Source organism: Cynocephalus volans, chromosome 7 (assembly GCF_027409185.1).
Source record: "Cynocephalus volans isolate mCynVol1 chromosome 7, mCynVol1.pri, whole genome shotgun sequence".
Classification (NCBI taxonomy): Eukaryota; Metazoa; Chordata; class Mammalia; order Dermoptera; family Cynocephalidae; genus Cynocephalus; species Cynocephalus volans.
The window spans coordinates 98,044,187-98,069,871 of record NC_084466.1 but is presented as its reverse complement, the minus strand read 5'-3'; the positions used below and the strand labels follow the sequence as shown (position 1 = coordinate 98,069,871).

At 53.3% G+C, this 25,685-nt stretch overlaps 1 protein-coding gene across 1 annotated transcript in view; it reads left to right on the top strand.

Annotated features, from left to right (window-relative positions):
- Positions 1–397: 397 nt before the first annotated feature.
- The window catches only part of UNC5B (unc-5 netrin receptor B), an 84,747-nt gene continuing 59,459 nt past the window's right edge, over positions 398–25,685 (top strand). Inside the window, exon 1 of the mRNA XM_063102649.1 lies at positions 398–903. Coding sequence (XP_062958719.1) covers positions 825–903 — 79 coding nt within the window. The 5' untranslated portion in view covers positions 398–824. The remainder of the gene's footprint in view (positions 904–25,685) is intronic.

Here is a 25,685-nt window from a genome sequence, read left to right as displayed (position 1 = left end):
GACCCCTACACGTGGAAGGCATAGAGCGACAGACCAGGGAGACAAAAGTGAGAGTCCTGCGTTTAGTCAGAGAAGGCTGACATACCCAAGCCAAAGGAGGGCGCAAAGGTACATTTCCTTAGTTTTTGCAAACGAAAATTGGGCAGACTCCGCTTTCAGCCACCCTCCAGCGACCGGGTTTTCCAACGCGCTGGGTCCAGCGTTTCGCGAGGACTCCCCTAAAGGGCCCCCAGCTCGGAGGGTGGCCGCGCCCAGGCGGCCGTCGGGTGCCTCCTCGCGGTACCCCTGCCGGCTCCGCCCCCGCCCGCCCAGGCCCCGCCCCTGCCGCGCGCGGTTCCCCTCGGCTCGAGGACTCACTAGGGCAAGCGAGCGGCTGCGCTCCGCATTGTGGCAGGCGCCTGGGGCCGGCTCGGGCGCCGCGTCCGCGGGCAGAGTGGGGCGTGGAGAGGCGCACACAGTGCCTCGGACGGCGAGGCGCCGGCCGCTGCGAGCGCCACTGAGTGCACGAACCTTTGGTCGCGCAACTTCAGAGCCAGGGCGCGGGAGCCCGGGAAGCGCTCGGAGCCCCGGCGTCCGAGGAGCGCAGAGAGGCGCGCGCCGGAGCCTGGCTCGAGAGCGGGCGCCGGACACTCTTCGCGCTCCGAGCACCGGGCGGCTCTCCGAGCAGCGTGGCTGCCGCTGCCCCCACGGAGGGCACGGGCTGGCGCGGCCGGGCGCCGGGGAAGACGGCGAGGAGGAGGCGGCGGCGGCGGAGACGGCGGCGGCGAGGCTGGGGCCAGGGAGAGAGCCCCGGGGGAGAGGCGCCGGAGCCGGGCCGCGGGAGCATGTGGGCCCGGAGCGGAGCGCGGGGCGCGCTGCTGCTGGCGCTGCTACTCTGCTGGGACCCGAGGCTGAGCCAAGCAGGTAGGGAGCGATCGGGCCTGCGGGCAGGGGCGAGGGGACACTTGCACCTCACTCTGCCTTGAAGTTGAGGGTGTTTTCAGCCACGTCGGTGCGCTCAGGGAAAGCGGCAAGGGCGCGCGAGTTGGCAGATTTCTCTACCCCACCGAAGTGGGCGATGGCGCAGCCACCTCACTGGGGGCGCAGGCCAGGGGGCTCACAGTGAGCCGTAAGCTTCCTACTCCCGACTGGAAGGGATCGCTTCTTTTTCCTGGAACGGGTGTCCGAGTCGGGGTTTGAGCCTTCGGGAGGACCCACCTCCAGGGGACCCCTGGCTACCCGCAAGTCTGGCGTCGGCGCGGAGAAAGAACTGTCCCTGCATGGGCCAGGTGTGCGCTCTCTGCCGTTCGAAGGCAACTTCCTAGTCCAGTTCCGGCTCGCCCAGGCTCCTACGCGCTGCACGGACAGAATCCGCAGACCAGAGGGAAGGAGCGAGACCTGCGGTGTCCTGGAAGCACGGGTGCCGCTCCGCCAGCCGGGGAGGCCGGGTTGAAGGGCTTTGGCTATTGAAGGGGGAAAGGCCGAATCCTGCACATACCGCTTTCCCCGAGATCGCGGGCTCGCAGGTCTGGAAGGATTTTTTTTCCGGGTATTGATGTATGTGTTGGAAGGGGGAGAGGATACGTAGTGATCCTGCCGAATTTCCTTTTAAACGGGCCACTGACATTCTCGCTGTCCGGGAAGCAGACAAGGTGCGCTCGCCTCGGTACAGCGCCTGCTCTGGACCCAGCAAGATGCCTTTAGGGGGGTTGGTGGACTCTTAAAATAAAATCCCTAAATCCCTAACTTGCCTCTCCCGCTGGGGATATGTACATGTCTCGCTCGTTCTGTACCTGGCGTCGCTGTCTGGGCTACGTCTTCCTGGGGAGGCGGTGGACGCACTGAAGCCAACCTGTTTCTGGTACCAGAACCCCAAAGCAGGTGGGCTGGCCGCGGCCCCCGCTCCCGGAGAGGGGTGCGGGCATCCTGCACGGAGTCCTTTCGGAGTTGAGCCTTAGAATGGGGCAGGAAAACTGGAGCAGAAAGTGGAGGAGATGACGCAGCCTCCCCCCACAACCTTCCCCAGCAATCTTCACATCCGCACCCCTTCCCGGCCCCCCCAATAGCCAAAGATTCCTCGCTCTGGATTTAATGATTCCCACGGTCAGGAGTGAGGGTTTGGTTTTAGCACATCCCCCACTTTTTTTTTTTTTTTTTTCCAAGCCCTGTGCTGTAAAGTTACGACACTCGATCATTTGATCCAAGTTAATTACAATTTGGGCAGACTCTGTTATTTAAAGCAGTGTTTTGAAGTTGGAAGGTAATGATGGGGAGTGGGGAAGGTAGGCTGCTGAATGACCAACTTGTTTTAAAGGGTGCAGTTAGATGTGGGAGGTGCTGGGTTTGGGTGTTGGTTTCTGGTTTGAGGGTGTTTTCAGGAGGTGATTGAAGCGAAGGGTGAAGTCTCTGTAAATGGCACATGGGCAGGGTTGCATCTTGGGAAGCAGTTTTTGTACCAGCAGGGCAGTGGATCAGAAATAATGGGTGGGGGCTCCAGTAGGCAGGAGAAAGACAAGACTGGCTTGCCTGGAATACTCTGGGTGGGTGGGCTTGGCCAGGAAGGCTGGGGGTGGTCTGCCTTTCCTGCTTTACAAAGCATCCAGCCCCCACCTTCCTCAGAAGAAACCCCAGGCCCAGAGCTTTGATGGATTTGGGCACGAATAGCGCCCAGCCAGAAATGGCCTCTAATACCGGGCTTTGATTTCTCACTAGCGAGCAGAAGCGGTGTTGGAATTGTGCTCATTACTTAACGCGGCTTGAGCTGCCTGCCCACCAGCCTGGAGAGCAGCCAACTGGTGGGGTCGGCTTCAGCGTTCCCTTTGCCCAGAATGTGTGCCCTTACAAATCTACCTTCAGGAGGAAGAACATGCCCCTTCCTCCCATGCAACCTTTTTTCACTAATGTCACAGGCACAGGACATCTGTTTTTCAGAATGTTCTTTGGGTTTTTCCAGTGGATCCCTCATGCCTCCCATTTCACTGATGGGGAAAACCAGGGCCTGAGTGTTGGCCCAAATCTTGCCTTCACTTGACCACAGATCTCAGACTTGTATGCAGGGCTCCTGTCCAATACTCAGGCTGGTTCAAGCCACATTGAACCTCTCCTCCCCACCCCACCATCCACGCCTCTGCCATGAGTCTCATATTAAGGTAGGAAAGTCTGCCCCTACAGAGAGGGCTTCTTCTTGAGGGCGTTCAAGCTCCCCTCAAGAGGCAGGCACCTCTCCCTCATTTCCCCCACCCCCATCTCCACTGAATATGGAAATGCTCTCCCTTTATAGCACTGAGAATTTTTTTAAGCCTTAAAGACTGATGGTGGAAAAATCAAAACCAGAACCGTAAAACCCAGACTCTTAGAGGTAGATGTCAGCAAGTGACTCGTCAGAAGAGGCCACTTCAAACGCTCTGGTTGGCCCTGGGACTCTCCTCCCACCCCACCCCTCAGCCCTTCCTGGAGCTTTTAATGAGCCTTTCCTTGGCCTCTGGCTGGGATTGTTGAGAAGGAGCTGAGGAGTCATGATAATACTTCTTTTTAAGGTGCAATTAGAATCAGGTTTTCCTAGTGTCTGCTCTGTGTGTGTGTGTGTGTGTGTGTGTGTGCGCACGTGTGTGTGCTCGCGCTGTGGTGGCCTGTCCTTGTCTCCCTCTACACTCACTATAGCGAACACCCATCTCACTTAAACAAATGGAAAACCGACTGTCTTCATGGGTTTTCTCATTAAAGTGAAAGTACCTCTACGGGGGAGGAATTTCTCCTGTAATCTCTCTCCCTGGCCTCTCTCCCCTCCCCAGCAAAAACAGAATTTTGTAAGATAAAACAATTCTCCTCTTTTTCAATCTACTTATCCAACTGCTGAAGCTTTGGGACAGGCCCCAACTTGCCCAGGGTGACACTGGGACTCAGGGGTAGAGTCAAGATGTGAATTCAGGACTCACAAAGCTCAGTCTAGTACTTCAGGCTCCTTCATTTCACCTGGGCTGGAAACCCACCATCATAGGTCTGAAGTTGAGATTCTGAAATTGAGGCACTACCTAAGGCAGGCAGCTCAAGATAGATTGCTTTGGTAGCTGGGTCAGTTTGGGACTTGTAGCAGGATGGGGGAAAGAGAATCATTGGGAGCATGGACCCAGGAGAGGTGGAACAGGGCAGGGCCAAATATCAGGAATGAGGCCCTGAGACCAGGCAAGTAGCCAAAGGTGCTCCGGCCTCCAGCATGGATTTTCTCAGCAACTACCCGGGCCTGAGGAAGATAAGACAGACCACAAGCCAAGCTCCCTTGGGCTGTAGGGCAAACATTAGCATTTTAGGGCTCTGCTCCTATTTGTATAGTTGGGACAGAATATGTTTTTACTTTTTATTTTGAAGCTTTGGGAGCCCATGTCCTCCCCACCCCGTGACTTTGTTGTTGAGTTTCGCCTGGACTGAAGGTACTGAGACCCCATTCCTGGCCATCAGGCCTAAGGTGAACTCTGCCTCCCACCTCCCTTTCCCTGAGCATAAAAGGTTTTCTAAGGAGGCTTGTGGGCTGCCCAGGACTTTGAGGATGGGGCTGGCTCAGAGATTCCCTTCCATTCCAAGTGCCTGGACAGCAAGGTTAGTGATTCTGAATGGACAGTACTGCGAGCCTCCCCAGAGCCTCCTGGTACACATATGGTCTTTTGACCCTTAGAGCTGGGACTGGGTGGAAAGGAGACAATTTGGGGTCCACTGAGGCCTGCAGGAAAGGGCTGAGGGATTGGGTCCAAGACTGGGACTTGGAGTTGGCAGCCCTGGGCTGCCTAGGCTGATGGCCCCAGGGGTAGGGAGGAGAAAGTGGGCAGCCAGGCCTGAGCTGGCGCTTCTCCTGGCCTCCTCCTCACCAGCTTCCTAAACAGCTTCCACAAATGGAGTCATTAAAGCTGTGAAGACAAAATGAAACCAAACAAGTGCGTTCTGTGCTTTTCTGTTTCTTTTCTTTTCTTTTATGGAAACGAAAATACCGTAATTAGACTAATACAAGGAGAGAGCAGTTTCCGGAAGGCGCTCCTCCCCAGGTTGATTGGCTCCGAAGTTGGGGCTGGGGCGCCACCTCCTGCCCCCTTTGGGCCTGCGCTCTGCAGGGGCCGCCGCGGGGATTTCTGCCCAGCCCGACGCATTTCGGTGCGGCTGGGCCGGGTGAGCCCCTCCCCAGGGCCTTCTGGGAGAAGGCTGGCATGCCGGGGCAGTCGGGTGGTGCACCGAATTGGAACTCCGGCCCGGAGCCGCCCAACCACTGCGCCCCCGCGGCCAGACCAGCCTGGGCGGGCGGAGCGCGCTGAGCCACAGGTCCCCGCGGCGCCCTTCTCTCCGCTCCTGGTCTTGGGCGATGCTAATGGCAGCGAAAACATGTGCTGAAGTGCAGGCACCAGTCAGCCCCCCTCCCCGCGCAACCCCTTTTGTTCCCTCGTCTCCCAGCGCGCCGGGCTGCTGGAGGCGCCCCAGCTTACCCTTCCCGACACGGCGGCCCGATGAGCGTCTCCGCACCTCGCCCGGCAGCGCCGTCGCTCGCCGCCCTCTCTTGCGCCCCCTCGGCCCCCTCCCTCCCCGGCTGAGCTAAATCGGGCTGCTGGAGCCCCGGGAGCTCTAACGCCGCCACCGCGCCAGCCTCCCTCCTTCTCACCTCCCGAGTGTGCAGTGGGAGGGGAGGCTAGTGTTGCGTTGGGGTGTTGGGTGTGTGTGGAGGTGAAGTGTGCAGGGAGATGGATGGATGTGTTGGAGGGTTGTGCCTTTTGTGTATGGGGATGTGTTATGTACACGGCTGTGTGTTTGGGGGTGTGTGCAGTGTCATATGGGCGCGGTTGTGGTGTGTTTGTATATAAATAGGTATGTGTGATGTGGGGGCAGTGAGTCACCACCAGGCATGAGAAGCTCCATCCATTGTATTTTGTTGGGGATTCCTCTTCAAGATGGGACCCTGGCCATCTGCCCTTGAGCGCTAAGGAGACCTCATTTTGCCTTGCGTCAGGGCTGTGAGCAGAGTTTGGCCCGAGTGCCACGTTTGGCTGTCAAAAAGCGGAAGACAGCTTCCCCTGCTGAGGACAGATGCGACAGGCCCGCCTGAAGGTGGGGCCTGGTGCTCTGGAGGGACACAGGTTGGCCCTAGGTAGGTCCTGAGACAGGCCAGGAGGTTGGGCTACTGCCCCAGGAGGACAGGGGTCCCAGATCTGGGGTCTCCTGCAGTCAGTTCCCAGCTTACCCAGAGCAGTGGCAGGGGCCGTGGCTTGCAGAACTGCTCTGTGACCTGGGTGAGGCTCACACTTCTGTGGGAGTGAGGTGTCCTCTGGAACTTGCTGGAGGAGGGGACAACAGAGCTTGAGTGAGTGGCAACTCTAATGGAGAGCAGCATCTCAGGCAGGTGTGGCTGGGGCCTGGCACTCTCAGTGGAAGCAAATGACACACACACAAACACACACATGTGCTGGACTGCACTGTCCTTACCACTTCCTTGGTCACAGAAGGGCTCCCCTGCTTACCCAGTTCTGCCCATTCTAAGGACTGCCATCGTTTAACTCTGGATAAGACATGCTTTCTAGAGCGGGGAGACCCACAGGAAAACACAGCCCCACCACTGTGCATGTGGCTTCGTATTTTTCAAAACCCTTTGATATGTGATACCTCACTTTGTCCTTGTAAGAACCCCACCAAGGAGGAGGATGCCCACTTAGGCAGGACTAGGACCCGGGTCAGAGCCCCCGAGAAGCCGGGCTCCAGCCTTCAAGGAGGTCACTGTTCTGTGGGGGATGCTGATGTCCACTCCAGAAGTGTTCAATGACATTCAGAGAGTCTTGGGTGCCACATGAGGGCAACAGAAGGGCAGTATGCAGGGAAGAGCGTGGCAAAGAGTATAGGTTCTAAGCCTTGGGGCTTCCTAGAGGGAGTGATTAGGCCCAGACCTTGTCTCTTTCCTTTCCAGGTCTAAGAGCATTTCTTGAAGAGGGATGGGATGGGGGCTAGCTAGCTGTCGGCATCTGCTCTGGTCACCTTCCTGGGGTGGGCACCAATCCTTGGGAACCAACCCCTGGTCCCTTTCTGGTCCTGCCATCCCAGGTTCAACTGAATGGGTGTGCCTGGGGGACCTGCCCTCTCAGCTGCCTCTGCCTCCTTGGGCTAGGACCTGGAGCAGGGGCTTGAGACAAAAAGGTTTCTTATTCTTTGATCTGTCTCTGTGGCTCTTGAAAATGAAATGAGCCTAGAAAATATTTTTCAAACACTAGTAGGGATCATGGTGGGGGTGAGAGCATGGGCAGGTGTCTCTGCCTCCTCCCCTGGCCCCACCAGAGGACGCAAAATGGGAGAAGGGAAGGATGGACTGCTCACCCCAGCCACTTCTGTGAGCCAGGCAGAGGGGAAGGCTCACTTGTCATCACCACCTCTGTGAACCCCAGCCCCAACTCCTACCACCCCCTCCACAAAGAGGCCCCTCCCTAGGGCAGTAGCTGCAGGCGCAGAAGGGTACAGAAAGGTGCACGGCCAACTGGAATTCTGAGATGAACATAACCTGCCAGCGTTGCCACTTGCTAACTTGGTGGCCTTGGGCAGTTCACCTAACTGTGCTGTGCCTCTTTTCCTTATGTGTAAAATGGGGCCAATAGTAATATGATCCTCATAGGGTTGCCCTGAGGATCACATGAGCTGATGTACAATAAGGTCCTCAGCACAGAGCCCGGCACACAGTGAGCACTCAGGGACTGTCAGTGTGCAGCCTGCTCCGGAGAGAGCCCTGCACGCACAGTCATCTTCCTCCAAAGAAGGGAAAGCAGGGAGACTCAGCCCTTCCTGGCCTAGGAGTTAGGAGACTCTGGTTCTTGCCCTTCCTCTGCTGTGTGACCTTGGACAAGAGCCTTTCCCTCTCTGGATCCTGGTTGGTTGGTGTCTCCCCCTGTCTGTAAGTTTAGAGTGGGGGAGAGGTGGAAAGATGATCCTTAAGAGCTGTGGGGGTTTTTGGCTGGTTCCATATGAAGAGTCCCCAGCAGCCAGCAAGAGAGAGAGGTAACTGAGGCCCAGAACCACTTGTGTTTACAGAGGCCCCTCCAGAAAGTCAATATATCGACTGGAATGCCCTTGTGCACATTATGCAGCCCTGGGTCTCAGTCTCTCTCTCTCTCTCTCTCTCTCTAACCACAAATCACCCTCCAGGACCTTGGTCCCTTTTTCCTGCTCCATAAGTATCTCCTGCCTCAGAGACCAGAAGCCCCAGATGCTATGCAGGGCCCATGAGGCAGAGTAGGAACCCACTGGAAGAGGCAGCCTGGACATGTGAGAGAAGAGGCACTTGGTCCCCCACCCCTGCCACCCCCACCAAGGATCAGGAGCGCTCTACAAAGTGTGCGATAGGAACAGTCTGTCCTATTCACTGTTGTATTTCTCAGGGGTGGGAGGAGGCTGATCTTGGCGGTGGGGGGTGAGGAATCCTGTCCCCATACCGGGTATTAGAACACTCGCGCAGCCCTGAAACTTGGTGCACATGCACCTTCATTCAATCTGAGCAAGTGCTGGGCTCTGGAGTCGGAGGTGGGAAAAGCATGGACCTGATCTTGAAGAGTTGGTGGGCTTTGTGTTGCTTCTTGAAGTGGGAGCCATGTGCCAGGCCTGTGATGCTGGGGTATAAAAGGTGTATATGGTGATGCAACAGACGGGAACCCATTCAAGGACGAGCCAAGATGTGTGTGTACTGGGAGGGGTCTGGTGCGGTGTTCAGAGGGCAGGCGATGCATGCAGGCTACTTGGGTTTAAATCCTGGCTGTGTCACCATCTGGCTGTGTGTCCTAGAGCAAGTTGCCTACCCCTCTCTGAGTTTTAGTTTCTACATTTGTAAAATGGGAGTAGTAATAGCGTCAATCTCATCCGATTGTTTGGGGGATAAAAGTGCTCAGTAACATTCTCTGTTATCATGATCATCACCGTCATTATTAGCACCGCATACTGTATGGTACCATGGGAAATGCTTTTTCTGTTGAGAGGAGGCTCTTGTGGGCCTGGTGGTCAGAGAAGTCTTCCTGGAGGAGGGAAGGATGGTGCTTGACTGGCCTTTGAAGGATGAGCAGAGTTTGGGTGATCTGGCTGACCTCTACCTGGGGCTGGGCCCTGCTTCTCTCCCTGTACTTCTCTGGGCAGAAGAACAGGGGAACAGAGAGTCCCCAAGTGGCAGCTTCCAGGTTGACCAGAGAGCCAGGGAGAGGGGCAGGAAGAGGGGAGAGGCTGGCTTTCCTATTCAGTCTCTGGTGCCCACCTGAGTCTGTGCTGACCCAGGAAGCATCCCCAAGATCTGGGAGGAATGTCTTCTGCTGAAATCACCCAGGAGCCTGCAACTCCCAGAAGCCCGGAGCAGCATCTGGAGGCATTACTGGCGTCAGGAGACAGAGCTGAAAGAAAGCAGCCCTATAATGCGATCAGAGGCGCCTGCCTGCCCAGCCTAGAGCCCAGGCACCCATGCAGGATGGAGAGCTTACAAGAAGTTGAGTCAGAAGTTCCAGGAAAGTTGTTCCTGGCCCCCTCCCCCACCCCACCTTTGGTCATTCTGTGTCACAGCAGGGCAGAGTGAGAGTCAGACTGAAGGAACAGTGGCCTGAGGTGGGATGGGATGGGGTCTGTCCTTTGGGGCCGACTTGCACCCTTTCCCTTTTCTTGTCACTGAGCCAGGCCCTGGGGATGGGGAGGCGGGGTAAGTGGGTGGAGGCAGGACGAGTTGGAACAACGAGGTAGTGCGAGAGCCCTTGTGACGTTAGATGACTAAGGAGGCTGGGTCTGACTTTGCTCACTTGGGTGTCCCTCGTCCCCAGCACAGTGCCTGGCACACAGAAGGTGCTCAATAAATCTCTGCAGAATGGATGAATGAGGAACTCGCAATCAGGTCTTACCCAAGAGGTAGCTGCAATTTGGTCCCTACTGTGTGTGGACTTGCTGCTGTGGAGGAGTGAGCAATGAATTAGTAGATTCTCGTGCCTTTGCTTACAGCCTCTCCCTTCTGCTTGCCTGCTTCTCTCCCTTCATTTTCTCCTGCTTGCTTTCTTTGAGCACTTACTATGTACCAGGCATGGTGGAAGGCAGAGCCATATTTTCAGTGGTCAGAGCCCCTAAGTAGGAAAGAGTTTATTCACTAAACCCAGTGGATCCACAAAGAATTAACCAAGTTTTTCAGTTGAGTGTCCTTTGCCCCTTTGTGTGGAGAAAGCAGACTGGAGATACTTGCTGGGCTGGTAAACTTTGTACTTATTTTCAATGTGGCTCTTGCAGGGCACAGCTGGTCCAGTCCCCTTTAAAATGTTTGTTTCCTATTTGCCTCCCCAAGCCCATTGGTCACTCCTCCACCTTGCCTTCTAGTGACTCAACAGAATGCCCATGGGCATTGGCTCAGAGGCCTGGCAGCATGGATGAAATGAGAGGTAGATCTGAAGGCCCATGGCCAGGGTCTGATGCCAGGCCTCAGCCCTTCATAGCAACTGCCCCCAGCTTCTTGGCAGGAGCTGGGGTTGCTGCAGGAGAGTAGTTCTGACCACAGGGTCTGGCTGAACCAGGCTCTCCATGGCACCACATCCAGAACTAACATTCAGGGAGCATCGTTGGAGATTAAAGAGTCCCAGGCCCTTGGCTGATCCCTGGTCCTTAAGCCTGGCCCGGCCACTATCCTCACAGCTGGGTGCCTGCTGGCCCTTGCTAGGAGCCCCTGCCACAGGCTGGTCTGGAATTCCTGCCTGACAGCCCAGGACAGCTGGGGCTGCTGGGCATAGTGACCCCTGCTGCCCCACATTTTCCTGCTGGTTCACCCCACTTCTACACACACACACACACACACACACACCCCACACACCCCACTTCTACACACACACACACACACACACACACACACACACACACACACACACACACACACACACACACACACACACACACACACACACACACACACACACACACACACACACACACACACACGAAATGACAGCCCTGAGCTGAGAATTGGGAAGACTGGATTCTAATCCTAGTCAATCTCCTATGTGGCATTGGGCTATGGGCTAGTCCCTTTCCCTCCCTGGGCTTTATGTGTTTAAACAGACAGTCCACCCTGGAATCAGAAAACCTGGGCAGATCCTGGCTCCATCACTAACTGTAATTCCCTAAGGTGGCATCTCCTTGCTGTAAAGTGTGGGCCCTAATTGGTTGTTGGGGAGATTAAATGAGATGGGCATGGTTGGTGAAGGTCAGTTTCCTTTTCTTTCTACCTGGAAGGAAATCAATTCACAATCTCTCGTTACCCACCCCCCACTTCTTTCTTTCTAATACTCCTCTCTTGACAAGGGGAATATTAGATATAAGGTGGGGCAGGGGTGTCCCAGGGAGTTCTGAGATTCCTTCCAGCCATAAAGTCCAGAGCCACAAAGCACAATGGGTGTGGTTCAGGATGGCCAGCAGGTGATTTGGGGATGGCTTGGGGGTTATTGGCAAAGGGAGAGTCCACGTCCTCATACGCATTTGGAAAGAACACTGGACTAGGAATCTGGAAGCTTCAACTCTGTGGCCAAGTCTGTCTCTGTGTGACAGGCAAATCACTCATCCTCTTTGAGCCTCAGTTTACCCAACAGCAAAAGGAACAAAAGAAGCTGAGTACCAGGTAGGGCCAGGTGAGAAAACACCCAGAGAGGTGCTTTGCAAACTGCTCTCCACACCCCCAGGGGCTGCTGATCTGAGGTAGAAGGAGGCTGCAGAGCAGCCTCTGTAACCCCAGGGACTGTGTGGTGCATCCTGAGAACTGCTGGCTATGAGGCAGGGAGGGGTGGGCCCACATTTCCATTCTCCTGACTGGAACCTGCCTGCTGGTGGGTGGGCCCTGGTTTCTCCCCATGGCCTGGATGGCCATGGCCATTGAGCTAAAGGACAAAAATTTAACCACTTTCCATCTCTTTCTGTGCCCCCGTACCTTGACCCTATCATGTGCCCTGCAACCCAGAGTAGAGGAGGCCTGGGTTCCACGTCAGGCAAGGTTAGTGTCCATGCTGGCTTTGATGCTGTCCGAGCCGGCACACCATCTGCCGTGCCCACCAGGAGTTACATAATCCCTCGGCCGGCTGCCCATTCTTAGAAAACAGGGCAGGCAGGACCAGCAGGAAGTGCGGAGTCAGAGTTTTCCTCTCTGCACTCTGTTCCCGCCCAGCCCCCCATGTCCCTGGACCAGTCTTCATTCTCCTGGTTGCTTCCACACTGTCCAGAGCCTGAGACATAAGTGCCTGTACAGAGTGTTGTCAGTTAGGATCCTTAAGATGGAGAGCACCTCCAATGATTAGGAGAGACGTGGGATGGAAATAAAGATTTTATTACTTACAGGTCCTGGGGGTACACGGCTCACTGGGGGCCACACACACATGGAGGTCAAGGAGCTCAGGCAGGGAGAGAGAGAGAGGGACCCATGGGCCAACGGCTTTATTGGGAAGGGCATTATTCAAACAGGTTTCCTGTGGGGAGTTCTATTTGTGACGGATTTAAAGCAAGCAGGCACGAGTTCCAGGAGGTCATGCAGTGACTGAGAGGTAGTCACTGTGGCATATCTGCACAGTCCATAAGGGGTGTGTGTCAGTGGGGCCAGTCAAGCAGGCTGTATGTAGCTGTCTCATGAGGAGGTGGTCACCAGGAGGCAGTTGTGTAAGGCAGAGGTCTGGATCGGTCACGTGGAAGAACCGGGAGGGGTTGGAGAAGTAGAAATTGGTGTCAAGGGTGACCAAGCTTGCTTCTTGTATGGGAAGGTCCAACTTATATTCAGGACAGGTGCCAAGGCAGCATGCAATGGTGAGAATCCACTACACAGAGCAAGGCTAGGTTGGAAGGGTCATGGCAGCCTTGAGGACTGCTCGCCACCTTGCCATGCGGATTCTGCTTGCTGACAGCACACCCAGCTGGCATCACCTCACCAGGCCTTCCCTACCCCTCTAGTTCCTACAGAAATAATCCCCTTCCAACATCTTATCAAATAATAAGCGTTTTGAATGACTAAATACAGGTTGAGTATCCCTTATACGAAATGCTTGGGATCAGAAGTATTTCCGATTTTGTATTTTTTTTTCAGATTTTGGAATATATGAAGGATATATACTGGTTGAGCATTTCTAATCTGAAAATCTGAAATCTAAAACGCTCCAGTGAGCGTTTCCTTTGAGCTTCATGTCTTCAATAAGCTTCAGATTTTGGAGCATTTCAGATTTCAGATTTTCGGATTTGGGATGCTCAACCTGTAATAACCAAGTAACACTGCTCACATATCATTAGGGTCTTTGGAATTACTGAGACTCAAGATCTAATCCTTTATCCTTTATTTGCTAACTGTGTGATGCTGGCCAGGCTACTTCATCATTGTTAGCCTCAGTTTCCTCATCTGTGAAATAGGAATCATGAAGCCTGCTTCACATAGCTATCTTAAGGACTTAAGGTCTTAGCCATCTTAAGGAATCAGGTAATTTGTATAGCAGACAGAGAAAGTGTTCAGTAATGTCAGATGTGATCATTGGTGTCCAATTCCATCCTCTCTCTATTTTAAAAAGGTAATACATCCTGACCAAATCTGATTTATTCCAGGAATGCAAGGTTGGTTCAAAATTAATCCATTAATTTTGATAACATCTGCCAAATTGATATCACGCACCATTAATTAATGAATCTAAGGAAACAAAATTATATGATTATCTCCGTAGATGCTAGAACACCTTGGACAAAATTCTACACCCATTCCTAGTATAAGCACTCAAGGAAATAGGAATTAAGGAGGTCTTTTTAGCATGATAAAATATATATACCGTAGTCCTAAAGCCAGTATCTTATTTAATGGAAAAACACTAAAGGCATTTCTATTAAGATCAGTAATAGATACCCACCATCTCTGCTGATATTCAACACTGTGCTAGAGGTATTAGCAATGTGATTAAATGATAAGTCAATTAGAAGCACAAGAGAGGGTTAAAGAAGTAAAACTACCCCTGCCAGATAGTAAAACTATACACACACACACACTTATATATTATATACTTATATATTATATACATATAATACACTTTTATATAATATTATGTAATATATGTGTGTATTATATATTATGTACACACACACTTATATAATATATAATATTTATATATTATAAAGCCTCTATAATTAAAACAGTGTGTGGTACTGGTGCATGAATTGGCAAATAGACAAAAGAGATAATAAATAAAATATCTCGCACCATACAGAGAAATAAACTCCAAATGAATTAGGAATCTAAATGTAAACGGTGATACAACTACCAGATGAAAACATGGGTGAATTCCTCTTTAACCGTAGGGTAGGGAAAAGCTTTCTAATTGTGACTCACGAGCCAGAGGCAATAAATTTAAAAATTGATTTTTTTTTGTTGTTGTTGTTACATGAAATTTTTTAAAGTTTTGGAAAAAAATTTACAAAACAAAGTCAAAAGCAAAGTATTTGACAAACCAAGAGAAGATATTTGTAACATGTAGCACAAAGGGCTAATAGCCCTAGTATATAAAGTAGTCTTAAATATTGAGGGTCAAAGGATCAAAACCTGATAGAAAGGTAGAAAAAAAGGCATGAATAGACAGTTCACCAGATAAGATATAACAATGACCCTCAAACACACTCACTCATAATTAGAGACATGCAAATTAAAACAGCCCTGAGATACCGTTTCTCACTTTTCCAACTGTGGAAACCATTAAAATCTCTGACCATAGGTTCAGTTACAGAGAGTGGGAAAACAGGCACTTTCAGACATTACTGATGGGAATACAAATTGGTACAACCCTTTGGATAGGTAATTTGGCCATACCTAACAAAACTAGGTATGCATTTACCTTCCAACTCAACAATCCCCTTCTAGGAATCTTCCCTTAAGATACACCGTCCTCAGTACTAAAATACATTTGCACAAGATTATTCATTGTAGCACTGGAAATAACCTGAGTGCCTTAGGAGAGTGGTCGAATAAACTGTGATATGCCCACCAACCGGAGCACAATGCAGCTATAAAAAAGAATGATGGGGCTCTCCATGAACTGATATGGGGAGAGTTCCAGGACATACTGAGCAGAACGCAACGTGCTATGTACATTGAGTGCCACCTTTTGTGTAAGAAAGAACACGGAAGACCAGGCCAGACCTGGGCCTCTCATTCTTCTTTAATGGCCTCTTGAATACATTCTGCTTCTTCCTCGGATGCCTCTGCCCACTCTGCTACAGATCCAAGCAGTGAGCCAGGTGTGGTGGGGGTGGATTCCCTGTGCTGCCCCCACTCGTGCCATCCCTGCCCCAGCTTGGATGTGATTTCTGGCTCCATGTGTTTCTGAGCAGATCCCTTCAGCTCCCTGGAACTAGATTTCCTCTTGTCTAAAATGAGAGATAATGAATCCTACAGCACTCGCTTTACAGACAGGAGGTGGGACCGACATCACAATTAGTTCACATGTGTACAACGGGCTTTGCGCAATGTGGGATATAATTTTATTTGTCATTTACCTACAGGGCTACAGGTTGGCTCTTAGGCCTTCAATAAGTCCTGGATCCTCCTTTTCCAGTCCCTTGTGACACACAGGTACACAGACACGCACATACACCTCCATTCCGTGCAGAGGTATGGAAGAGGCTATGGTGGCTGCTTAATTTGCTGTCACTTTGTCCTCTAAGGGTCCCATCCATCTACACTCCATCTGCATGCCAGGTGTGTCGTAGGCCCTCCAAGTCCCTGGCCTCCTTCCCACTGGGCCCGCCTAGTGCCCACGTTGACCACTTTGCATGCATTGTCTCCTTTTGTCCTTGTAATGGACTGGAGTCTTTGCAGAAGAGCAAAGTGGGGCTCAGGGAAGTGAAGTGACCAAGCCTAATCTCCTAACTTTTAGTGTCAGAGCCTAGTCTGGGTTTAACCCTAGTCTTTGGACTCCAGATTCAGTGCTTCTTTTGTGGGTCCACCCTATACCCACTCCCCAAGGCAGGGACCAGGTCTTATCCCCTGCATACCTCCGTTGATGTCCCAGGGAGTGGTGGATGTTCTGTAGTACTTGTGGAGTGATGGGGTGGTGAGTGAATCAAACTTGGAACTGCTTTGTAAAATTCAGACTCCCCCACCAATGTGTTTCTGGTCTCAATAAAGAGCTGTTGATTGATGGACAGAACTGGGTTTTTCCCACAGGCTGGCTCCAGTGAGCATCAGTCAGCCCCCTTGCCAAAAGGATTGGTTAGAGAGAGTGTGTGTTCATGTGGGCACATGAGCAGTAAAGGTAGGGGCTGGGGGTGTGGATCAGTGAGGTCTGCAAGGGGAAGGGGCTCAGCCAGACCTCAGTGCCTCCACAGAGCAGGAGGAGGCCTTAGGCAGGCCAGTGGAGGACATGGTTGCCAGAAGGGCATGCTCCAAGCCTGAGAACTCTGCTTCAGTCAATAAGTTGTTTATTACACCCTTGGCAGTGTCCTCCTCCGCCCCTGCCCCTGGATCGTGTGGGGCTTTCAGAGGGAGGGGCAGGGCCTGCTGAGGGTCTGGCCTCTGCAGCAAGAGGGGCCACTGGAAGCATGGAGTAAGCTGTCCTCCTCCTTCCCATCACTGCCCACTGGACCAGAGCACTCGCACAAGCCCTCAGAGGCCCTGCTGGAAAGGGCGGGCTAAACAGAAATTTCCTGGGTGCTTAGGGCATCTCCATGTCACTTCCCTGGGCTTTCCAAGGCTCCTTCTAGGGAACTGTAGTGCTTCTGGGGCAGGGCATGCAGTCCTCAGAGCTTCTTAGGAACTACAGCCTGGCAGACTCGTTGTCCCCTTAGCAGTAGTTGGTGGTGAGATCCGCCCCACACCTTCTCTGGCTTTCCCACTGTCACATGTGAGGGCGATGCCCCTTGCTCACAGGCGTGGAGCGCCTCACACAAAAACACCTTAGCATTGACTCTGAGCTTCTCAACGAGCCCCTGAAGTCATGGGGTGAGTGTCTTCACTCTCCTTTTACAGATGGGGGAACTGAGGCAGGGAGGGAGAGATAGAGATGACTTGCCCAAGTTACCTATTGACGTGCTGTCACTGCCTGACTTTTGTCCCACCAGCTCTTCTCCACTCTTGCCTTGGCTTGCTGACTGAAAAAGATTTTAAAAAAGAAGCATTCTGGACTATTCTAGTTTGTCCTTCAAGAGCTCCCTGTCTTAGCTCCACATCACCTACAGGGAACTCAGCAGGGGGTTAGGAAGAGCCTCGGGGCTTTGGCTCTGATTGGTCAGGGAGAAGAGGGGCTACACCTGTTCTGGGAGCAGGACTTCACCTCCACTCCATGGCTCAGCGGGGGCAGCTGCAAACATGCTGCAAAGCCAGGGCCAAGCAAGCTGAAGACTGGCAGACTCAGCCTGTGGATCCTCCTGGCTGCCCCACAGGTGGAAATCAGGCTGTGCAAGAGCAGGCCAGTGGCCAAGTTAGAAATTACTCTCAATGGCCTGTCCACCCAGTGACCAGTGACCCAGCTTTCCTCTCCTGGGAGTCATGTTCCAAAGGTGGCCAGCCACCTTCTCTCTGCCCACTCTGCCCTCCTGCCACACCAGGCCTCTGACCTTATGTGGGCCACCTGCCCCATCCCCTGAGTATGTCTTACCTTCCCTTTGGATGCTCACCCGTGGGTGGACAGCTGGGACCAGGCTTCTCCATAAAGGAAATTCCATATCCCACCAAATTCCATGGCCTTATCTGGCACCATTCTGTCTGGCCTTTGATGCACTTGCTGGTGTGGGAGGAAGGACTCCCACCCTCAGATTATGGGGCACAGTGGGGGTCTCCCACCTTTCCATCACCCAAGCTCCCTGGGTATACCCCAGTCTTGTACTATGGCTGCAACACGCAGGTGGTTTATATGGAGAGCAACAAACAGGGTTTTGGGGTGCAGGAGGGGTGGAGAATCAGGAAGACAATGGGCTTGATAGAAGCAACAAACTCCCTGTTGAAATCACTGTCCCTTTTAACCTTTCAGAGCTGGGGTGCCACATCAAAGCAAATCACTACCTCTCAGCCTCAGTTTCCCCATCAAATGAGGGGATTGGACTAGGGAACTCTGCAGTTCCTTACAGCATTCCGCTGTACATTTTCTGAAGTCCCTTTAGCCCAGCAGCCTCTAGAACTTCCTGAGGGACAGAGGGTTCCTCTCCCCAGCATTTCCTGTCTAGCCAGGTGCCCCATAAACTTGATGGGGGGAGGCGGGGATGGGGAGAGTAGGGTTTTGCAGCAGCTGAGAGGAGATGTCATTTCTCACATTAGCAAATATGCTGTGCATGGGGTGCTTTCCTGCCCAACTTGCCGTGGTTGGCTCCTTCCTGTCATCTAGGTCTCTGTCCCCTACTTGGAGAGCCCTTCCCTGATCCCCCCGCCTCTTTTACTTTACCATCTAGAATTATCTGTGCGTGTATTTATGTATTTACTTGTTTGTTTCCTGGTTCCCCACTCCAGGAGGGCAGGGCTATTTTGCTCCCTAGTAATGTACCCCCATGCCCAGAGCCGTGCCCAGCACAGAGTGGGCCCTCAATGAACAGGTGCTCAGCAAATGAATAACCAGTATCATTTGTAAGAATCTCCTGGAGTTTTTTCAAAATTCACACATGCCTGGCTGTTCCCTGAAAGGTTCTGTTTTGGGAAGTCTGGGCCAGGCTTGGGCATATGAATTTTGACAAAGCACCCCAGGTGATTCTGATGCACACCTCTTGTTAAAAATAGACTAGCTGGTTCTCAACCTTAGTTGAACCGTGGGATCACCCTCCAGGAGGTCCCTTCCAGAGGTTCCGACTTAATTGGCCTTAGGGTGTGACCTGGGCTTGGGATCTTTAAAAGCTTCCCAGGTGGTCCTATTGTGCAGCTAATGTAGAGGACCCCAGGATCAGATGCTCTCTGATCCAAAGTTCTGCTGTTCTTGGAAAGCCCTACAAGATTAAGCCACTCTTTGTTCCATGTGGCAAACTGAATTCTCAAATGAGGGTGACCTCCTTGCGGAACCCTGTTGCACCTGTTTGACCCTTGTAGGTAAGATGAGAGTGTTTCCTGGAGCCATCTGGCCACTCTCAGAAGGGATGACTTACCAGGAACAGCTGGTGGCTCTGCGCACAGCCTCCAGCACCTTCTTTTCCTGGCAAGACTGTGGAGCTCTGTTGGAACCTGTCTCTTCTCCTCCCCTGATAGCACACAGTTTTAAATAAGATCTTCATTTACCAGAAGTTCACACCACAGCTTACATGTTATATGAGAAGCAGCAGTCTTGTGTTCGTGGGGGAAAAGCTCTGAGACACAAACAGAGGGGCTGGAGGGGAAGCAACTGCAGAGGGGACATGTGGGGAAGGGAAGAACTTGTGGAGTCCATGGGATTTGACTGCGGAGAGGGTGCATGGGGAAGAGGGGAACTCATGGAATCCAAGCCAGCGCCCGGCCCCCGCCCTGGCAGTGCCAGGCTCCTCTTGGCTCAGCCCGTGGCTGATGGAGGAGGTGCCACCACTCTGCGAGCTGACCTCAGGCTGCTGGAAGGCTTGGAGCTGGATGGACATGTGATGTCACCTCGTGCTCTGCCAGTTGGCACCCCCAGCATTGCTCTGATCATTTACATGTCTTCAGTTGGTTAAAAAGGGGCTCTGGCTACTGATTTATTCGTTGCCTCCTGCCTAGTCCGGAGGAAGGGATTTGGGGCCAGGGTCGGACATCAGTCCCCATAGCCAACCTGCCTCACTTCTTCCCATCCCAGGTGGTATGTAAATAAGTAAAACAGTTCCAGTTGTACAGGACTTTACAGTTTCCAGAGTGTTTTCAGTAATACTTCCAACTGCTCTGTGAGGTGGGTAGGTTTACTTTGCTTATGCAGAGTAAAAAACTGAGGCTCAGAGAGCTTGAGTACCTTGTCCACAAAGCTGCGACATTACGCCAGGATTTCTGCCTGCACCTGGTAGGAAACTGGTGGGCATGTTGCTGGTGCTTCTCTGACTGTGGTCCAGGGTATTTTCACTCTCATGGCATTTGTCTCTTCTGATGGCCTGAAAACCAAGACATCAGGGATCAAGGACCAATGTGCACTGTGATCTTGAACAAGGCTGTTTCTGGTTTGGGCCTCAGTTTCCCCAAAGATAAATTAAGAGTTGGATATGATGATCTTTCAAAAGGTAGGACCCTTCAGCTCTTCCTTGTAGGTTTTCAAGTATGTCCTGGCACTGAAGAGATGGGGGAAGAGGGTCCTGCGGCAGCCCTGTCATAGGGTCTATGGTACAAAGCCAATGCACTTGTAATAAATATTAAGCCAACAGATGCTAAGCCTATCCCCAGCCTCTGAATAAATAAAGAGTTGCCCAGAATAACAGCCCAGAGAACTCTGGAAGCTCCAGCAACTCTCACCTTTGCCTCTCCCACTGGCTAAGCTGTTTGCCCCCTCCCCTCCCAAGTCTGGGGTCCATCTCTCCAGCCCCAAAGGTGGCCACTGTCCCAGCCTGGCTTTAGTTCACAGCTCTGCAGCCTGCAACCCCCTACCCCCTCCACTGCCACAGAAGCTAATGAGGACCAGCCCCTGCAGATGACAGCTGGGGGACAGGCCAGTCAGGCCATTGTGGGGTTGGGGGTAGGGCAAAGGGGAGCTGGGGTTGGGATACAGGAGACCATAATCCCCAGTGCTATCTTTCCCTCCTTGTCAGGACCCTCACTGGCATTTCTTCCTCCAGCCCCCTCACTGGGGAACGGACTAGCCCAACCCCTGCAGGAGGCCTGCCTACTCTACTCAAGGCCACCAGGACATTAGGACCAGGGTCCACATAGGTGGCCACAGGATGCTCCAGGACACGTGGGCACACTTAGTTTGATGCTCCTTTGACTGATGTGCATGTGTGAGTGTGTGTGCTTTCTGGCTCTCTTCTTGTTACAGTTAAAGTTTCTCAGGGGTGGAGACCCAACTGCTAGGTCAAGTGTAAAGTCACAGAATGTCAGAGCTGAAAAGACATGGCCCACTTTTTATAGATGAGGAAACTGAGGCCTGGGGCCATAGGAGGATGAGGACACTTGCCCAGAGTCACACAGCCAGAAAGTGGCAGAGTCTGGATTTGAACCCAGATCTAGGGCCTGTGCCCTTGACCCTGACTTGACATTGCCCTTCTCTAGGGGCTTTCGCTGGGGCCCCCACAGAAATGATGCCTCATCCTTGGGATTCAGCCCAGACCCAGGGAAGTCCAGGCCAGGGAATCAACACTCCTTGGTCCTGTGGTTTATGGATCACCCTAGCGAAAGAGTGCCCCATCAGAGACCTGCATTCCACTCCGTGAAAGGGACCACCACCATGTTGTGGGGTTCCACTGAAAGTGTTCTTGGGGCCAGGGCCAAGAAGCGAAGCCCCTGGCATGTCCATCCTTTGGGCTTTGTGCAAGAGGCAGTGTGGGGTTTCATCTCCATTTTACGGGTGAGAGCTCCGAGCTGCCACTAGTCCTGTGGCTAAGACAGTAGTCCAGCCAGTTCAGGGCTGCTGGGTCTGGGTGCCCCACTGCTTTGTTGGGAACTTAGGGGACTTGGATACCTGCTCCTCTTCCCTGTTCTGTTTGTGGAGGTCGCAGGGCCAGTCTAGGGGAGACCCGTCCTGAGAGCTGGGTAGAGTGGACAGTATTTGGCATTCAGATCCCCTCCCTAGCAGGCCAGCTTCCCAGGTCTCCTGGCCCAGAACAAGCCACCCCTCCCCCACTTCCCAGCGCCCAGAGCGGGTCCCCTCCTCCCCGTCCCTGGCTGCAGATGCTGGGCCTCCGCTGCAGGACTCCCTGCCCTGCTGCTGCTCTGACATTCCGCCCCACAAGATAAGGATCCTGTCTGGCGCCTGAGTGCTTTTTTCCCTCCTTCTTTCCGAATCTGTTCCCTGATTATCTGCAGACAGCCCCTCGCTAGGGGGGCCACCAGGGAGGGGGCCCAGACCACAGAGAAAGACAGGGGCGGTGGCAGGGGGTGGGGTGGGGGGGGCGGGAGAGTGGGACAAGAGGCCTGAAGCTACCAGCCGGTCCCCTTGGATCAGGCGTTCCACTAGCTCTTCTACCTGCCTGGGGGCTTGATGGTCATTTGCTAAACCCCTACCATGGCCACAGCCCCCAGCTCAGCAGAGAGCCAAGGATTAGTTTCTCTGGGTGGGACTGACACACTTCAGGGGGAAGAAGAGAGTTTGTGAACTGGGGGCCATGCCAAAGGGAGCCAGGATAGGGACAGAGGGTGGGGTCACTTCCGTGGTCAGTATTCCTCAGCACTGGGCCTGGAGAGTGCCAGAGGGGATGTGGTAGAGGCTACAGCCAGCCAGACGGCCACATCCTGCAGGAGATGCTGGCACTTCCCAGGCCAGACGTGCACTGAGGACATGTAGGGACAGGAGGGGGGATGCTAGAAGGCCCCCAGAGCCCAGCCTTCAGCTCTTGGGACTGGGCTAGAGGATGGCCAGGGCTGGTATGGCCTCCTGGCCTCAGCCTGAAAAGGAGGGGCAGCTCCCCCACAACTGGGCCTAGGACCAAGCACCACCATAGAATCTCAGCCATAGTGTGCCCAATATCTGCCCAGAGCCCTAGAGAGCATCTGTTCTCACTCATGCAGTATACAGACAGGGAGACCAGCTGGGAAGGCAAAGTGACCTTCCCCATCTCTCCCATTGGCACATCAGGATTCTGCTCTTCCATCTCTGGGAGTCTGCATCATGGGCCCTACCATGCTAAGGGTTGGGAGCCTAAGGTTCAAGTCTACGCTCTGCCACTAATATGCTGTGTGACTCTGGGCAAGCTTCTTTCCCTCTCTGGGTCCCACACTCTTCAGCTGTAAACTGGGGAGGCCTTCTGGTGGGGGCAGGAGGGAACAATGGAGACCTGAGCCTGCAAACACCCCCTTTCCAAACCTTTTCAAACTTTCCAGGGCTGTTGGGAAGATTAAATGAGACATTGGAGGTGATACCCTGGCTTGGATAAATATGAACTTATCCAGCCATTAGCAGCTCAGGCTAGGGACCCCAGGAAGGGCAAAGCCTGCTGCCAGGAGCCTGGGCAGCCGAGTCTAAGGAGGCTGGGGGTCAGCAGTTTCCCTCCATGAGTATTTGCTTGTGCAGGCTTTGCAGAAGACCCTACACCTTCCCTGCCCCCAACCTTTGCTGCTATCCCCTCCCCACCCCCACTAAAAACCATTTGGGGGAAGGGAAGCAATGCAAGATCATTTTTTATGGCTTCCTGGCCCCGGAGCCAGAGGGCTGACCGGCTGATCGGGTGGTGTGGGCTGGATTCCTGAGCCTCCCCCTTGGAGCCTTTCAGCTCGTAAATATGAAGCCCAGGGCTGGGAGGAACTGACCGTTAAGCTGTCAGCAGAGCGCCCACTTAGAAAGTCGTAAAGTGTTTCTCGTTTCTCGGAGCTCCTCGGAGCTGGGCCCGGGGCTGTCCCGCCCCACCCTGGCTGGCAGTGGCCTCCTCACTTGTGGGTGCCAGGCTTCCCTGCCCAAGCCTCACTGGAGCCACCAGCCACTCATTCATCCTCCCCAGCTCCTACCATTAGCTGTGCCTTGGTTTCCCTTCGATGCAAAGGAAGTCTGCTCTGCATTTCCTGGGGGGATGGCTGGGGAGGCCCAGGCTCAAGGGATCCTTGGAGCTCTTTGGAGGCCAGAGGCCTCAAGAGGCCATTGGGTGCCTTGCTTCTGAGAACAGTAGACACCATTATTTATAATTCCCTTCTCTGTTCCAAGGGGGACCCAGTGCCTACCCCCAAAGGAGCTCACAAAATTCTACTTAGGAATGAGAGAAGATGGATGCCCATGAAGAAAGACCTCACATTTCTCTAGCCCCGAGGGGGAGGGGTCTCCATGGTCAGGAAGCTGAAGGAGGGGATGTGGGTGAGGCTCTGGGGGATTCAGAGATTAAGGGGAGGCAGGAAGTGGGGGTGGATGGGCAAGCAGGCCTTCAGAGAAAGGCTAGGAGCCCAGGATGGGTGTGGAACAGCAGAGACCAAGGAGCCATGACCCGATCCCTTTGGCTGGAAGAGCCAGGAACCTTGTGAGCAGAGGCCCAGGTGCACATTCCCTAGGAACCCCTCTTTTGCTTGGTCACCCAGACTCGTGCTTATATGGACAAGCCCTGGCAACAGCCTCTGTTCAGTACCCGTCCAATTAGCCATGTGCCCTTGGGCAAGTTATTTAGCCCACCGAGCCTCATCTTCAGCTGCAGTCCACCCTGTCACATCATCATGAAGTTTAAATGAGATGAGAAAGTTTAAATGGGATTGCATAGAGAAGGCAATCTTGCTCAATACTTAGGGGTCTTTGGAGTCCGGTACCCTGATTCTGCAACTCAGTTCTACCTCTTATGACCACATGCCCTTGGGTGATTATTACACCTCTCAAGACCTCAGTTCTCTCATCTGTAAAATGGGGTAAGAGTAGTGAAAATTCAATGAGTCAACACACGGAAAGCCCTTAGCACAAAGCCTGGCACATCCTGTGCCCAGGTGCTTAAGCATTAGCTGTTATGATATAAAGTGTCTGTACAGCACCTGGCACAGAGTAGGTGTACAGTAAAGTTTACTTGGAAGCCTCCTGCTTATTGGGAATAAACATTTATATATTTGTATATGAATGGTCTTTACTGGGACTTCTTAAGTCCTTTCTTCTGTTTTAAGAAACATTTAATGCTTATCTTAAGGCAAGTAAAAACAATAGAACACAGCCCTGTCCATTTGCCTCATCTGTGGCAAGGCTGATGGGTCTGGGGGAGGAGTGGTGGTAACCTGAGAAGGGAAAGGTAAAGAAGGTGGGGTGAGGCCCCTGTTGGGCAGGTCATTGGGGACTGAGGGACCTCCTCTGTCTTCCCACAGAGGGGTGGGACGGAAGGCAGCGTCCACGAGTCGCCTCATTAACTTCCCCACAAATAGCCCGACTGCCTGTAACTCCCTCAGGCAGAAATCTGGGACTGTTCAGAAACTAAATAAATAGGAGTGTGGTCATTAAAAGCAAGAAGGCACTGGTGGCCCCCTTCCCTGCTTCCTGTTGGAAACACCAGGTTCCCTGAGATTTGGAGCCACTGGAAGGGGTTAGACTGTTCTGGAAGGTGCCGGCTGGTACCACGGGGGCGTGAAAGTCGGGCAGAATCCATCACCACAACACCTGCCTGGGCAGTCCTGGTCACAGACCATGGAGGCAGAACTGTGCATGGATCACTTCCCCAGCGTGGCTCTTTCATTCCCGAGGCTTGCTGCTCTCAGCGCTCCCGTCCTCCATCCCCACACTCAGAATGCCCCCTGGTTTCTGCTTGGCAGTAGACCTTGCCGGAGGTTTGAGGCCCCGGTGCATGCTGTTTGTTCCACCTGCCTCTGCGTTTCAGTCTCCTGCATATATCTTCAGAGGCCATAGAGGGGAGGGTGTGGGCCTTCTGCTCAGACTTACCAACTGAGGCCTGCTAACTCCTGGCCCATTTCCCCACCTTTGAGCTGCCGTGGATGGGGGTGGGGAGGAGGGTGGGTTCAGGTTTGAGTGTCCTGTCCTCTGGCCGCCCTTAGCCCACCTTCTGCCCCCCTAGGGAGCCGTGACCTGGCAAAGGCTGACTTGCCACCTCTCTCGAGGTGGATGCTGAAAGCCTCTCACCTAGTAGACACCTAGTAGTCTGGGGGTGACAGACAACAGGATGACTTTGGGGATAGTGGGGTGGGTTTTAGCAGCAGCCCTGGGAAGGGGAAACATTCTCCATGAATGACC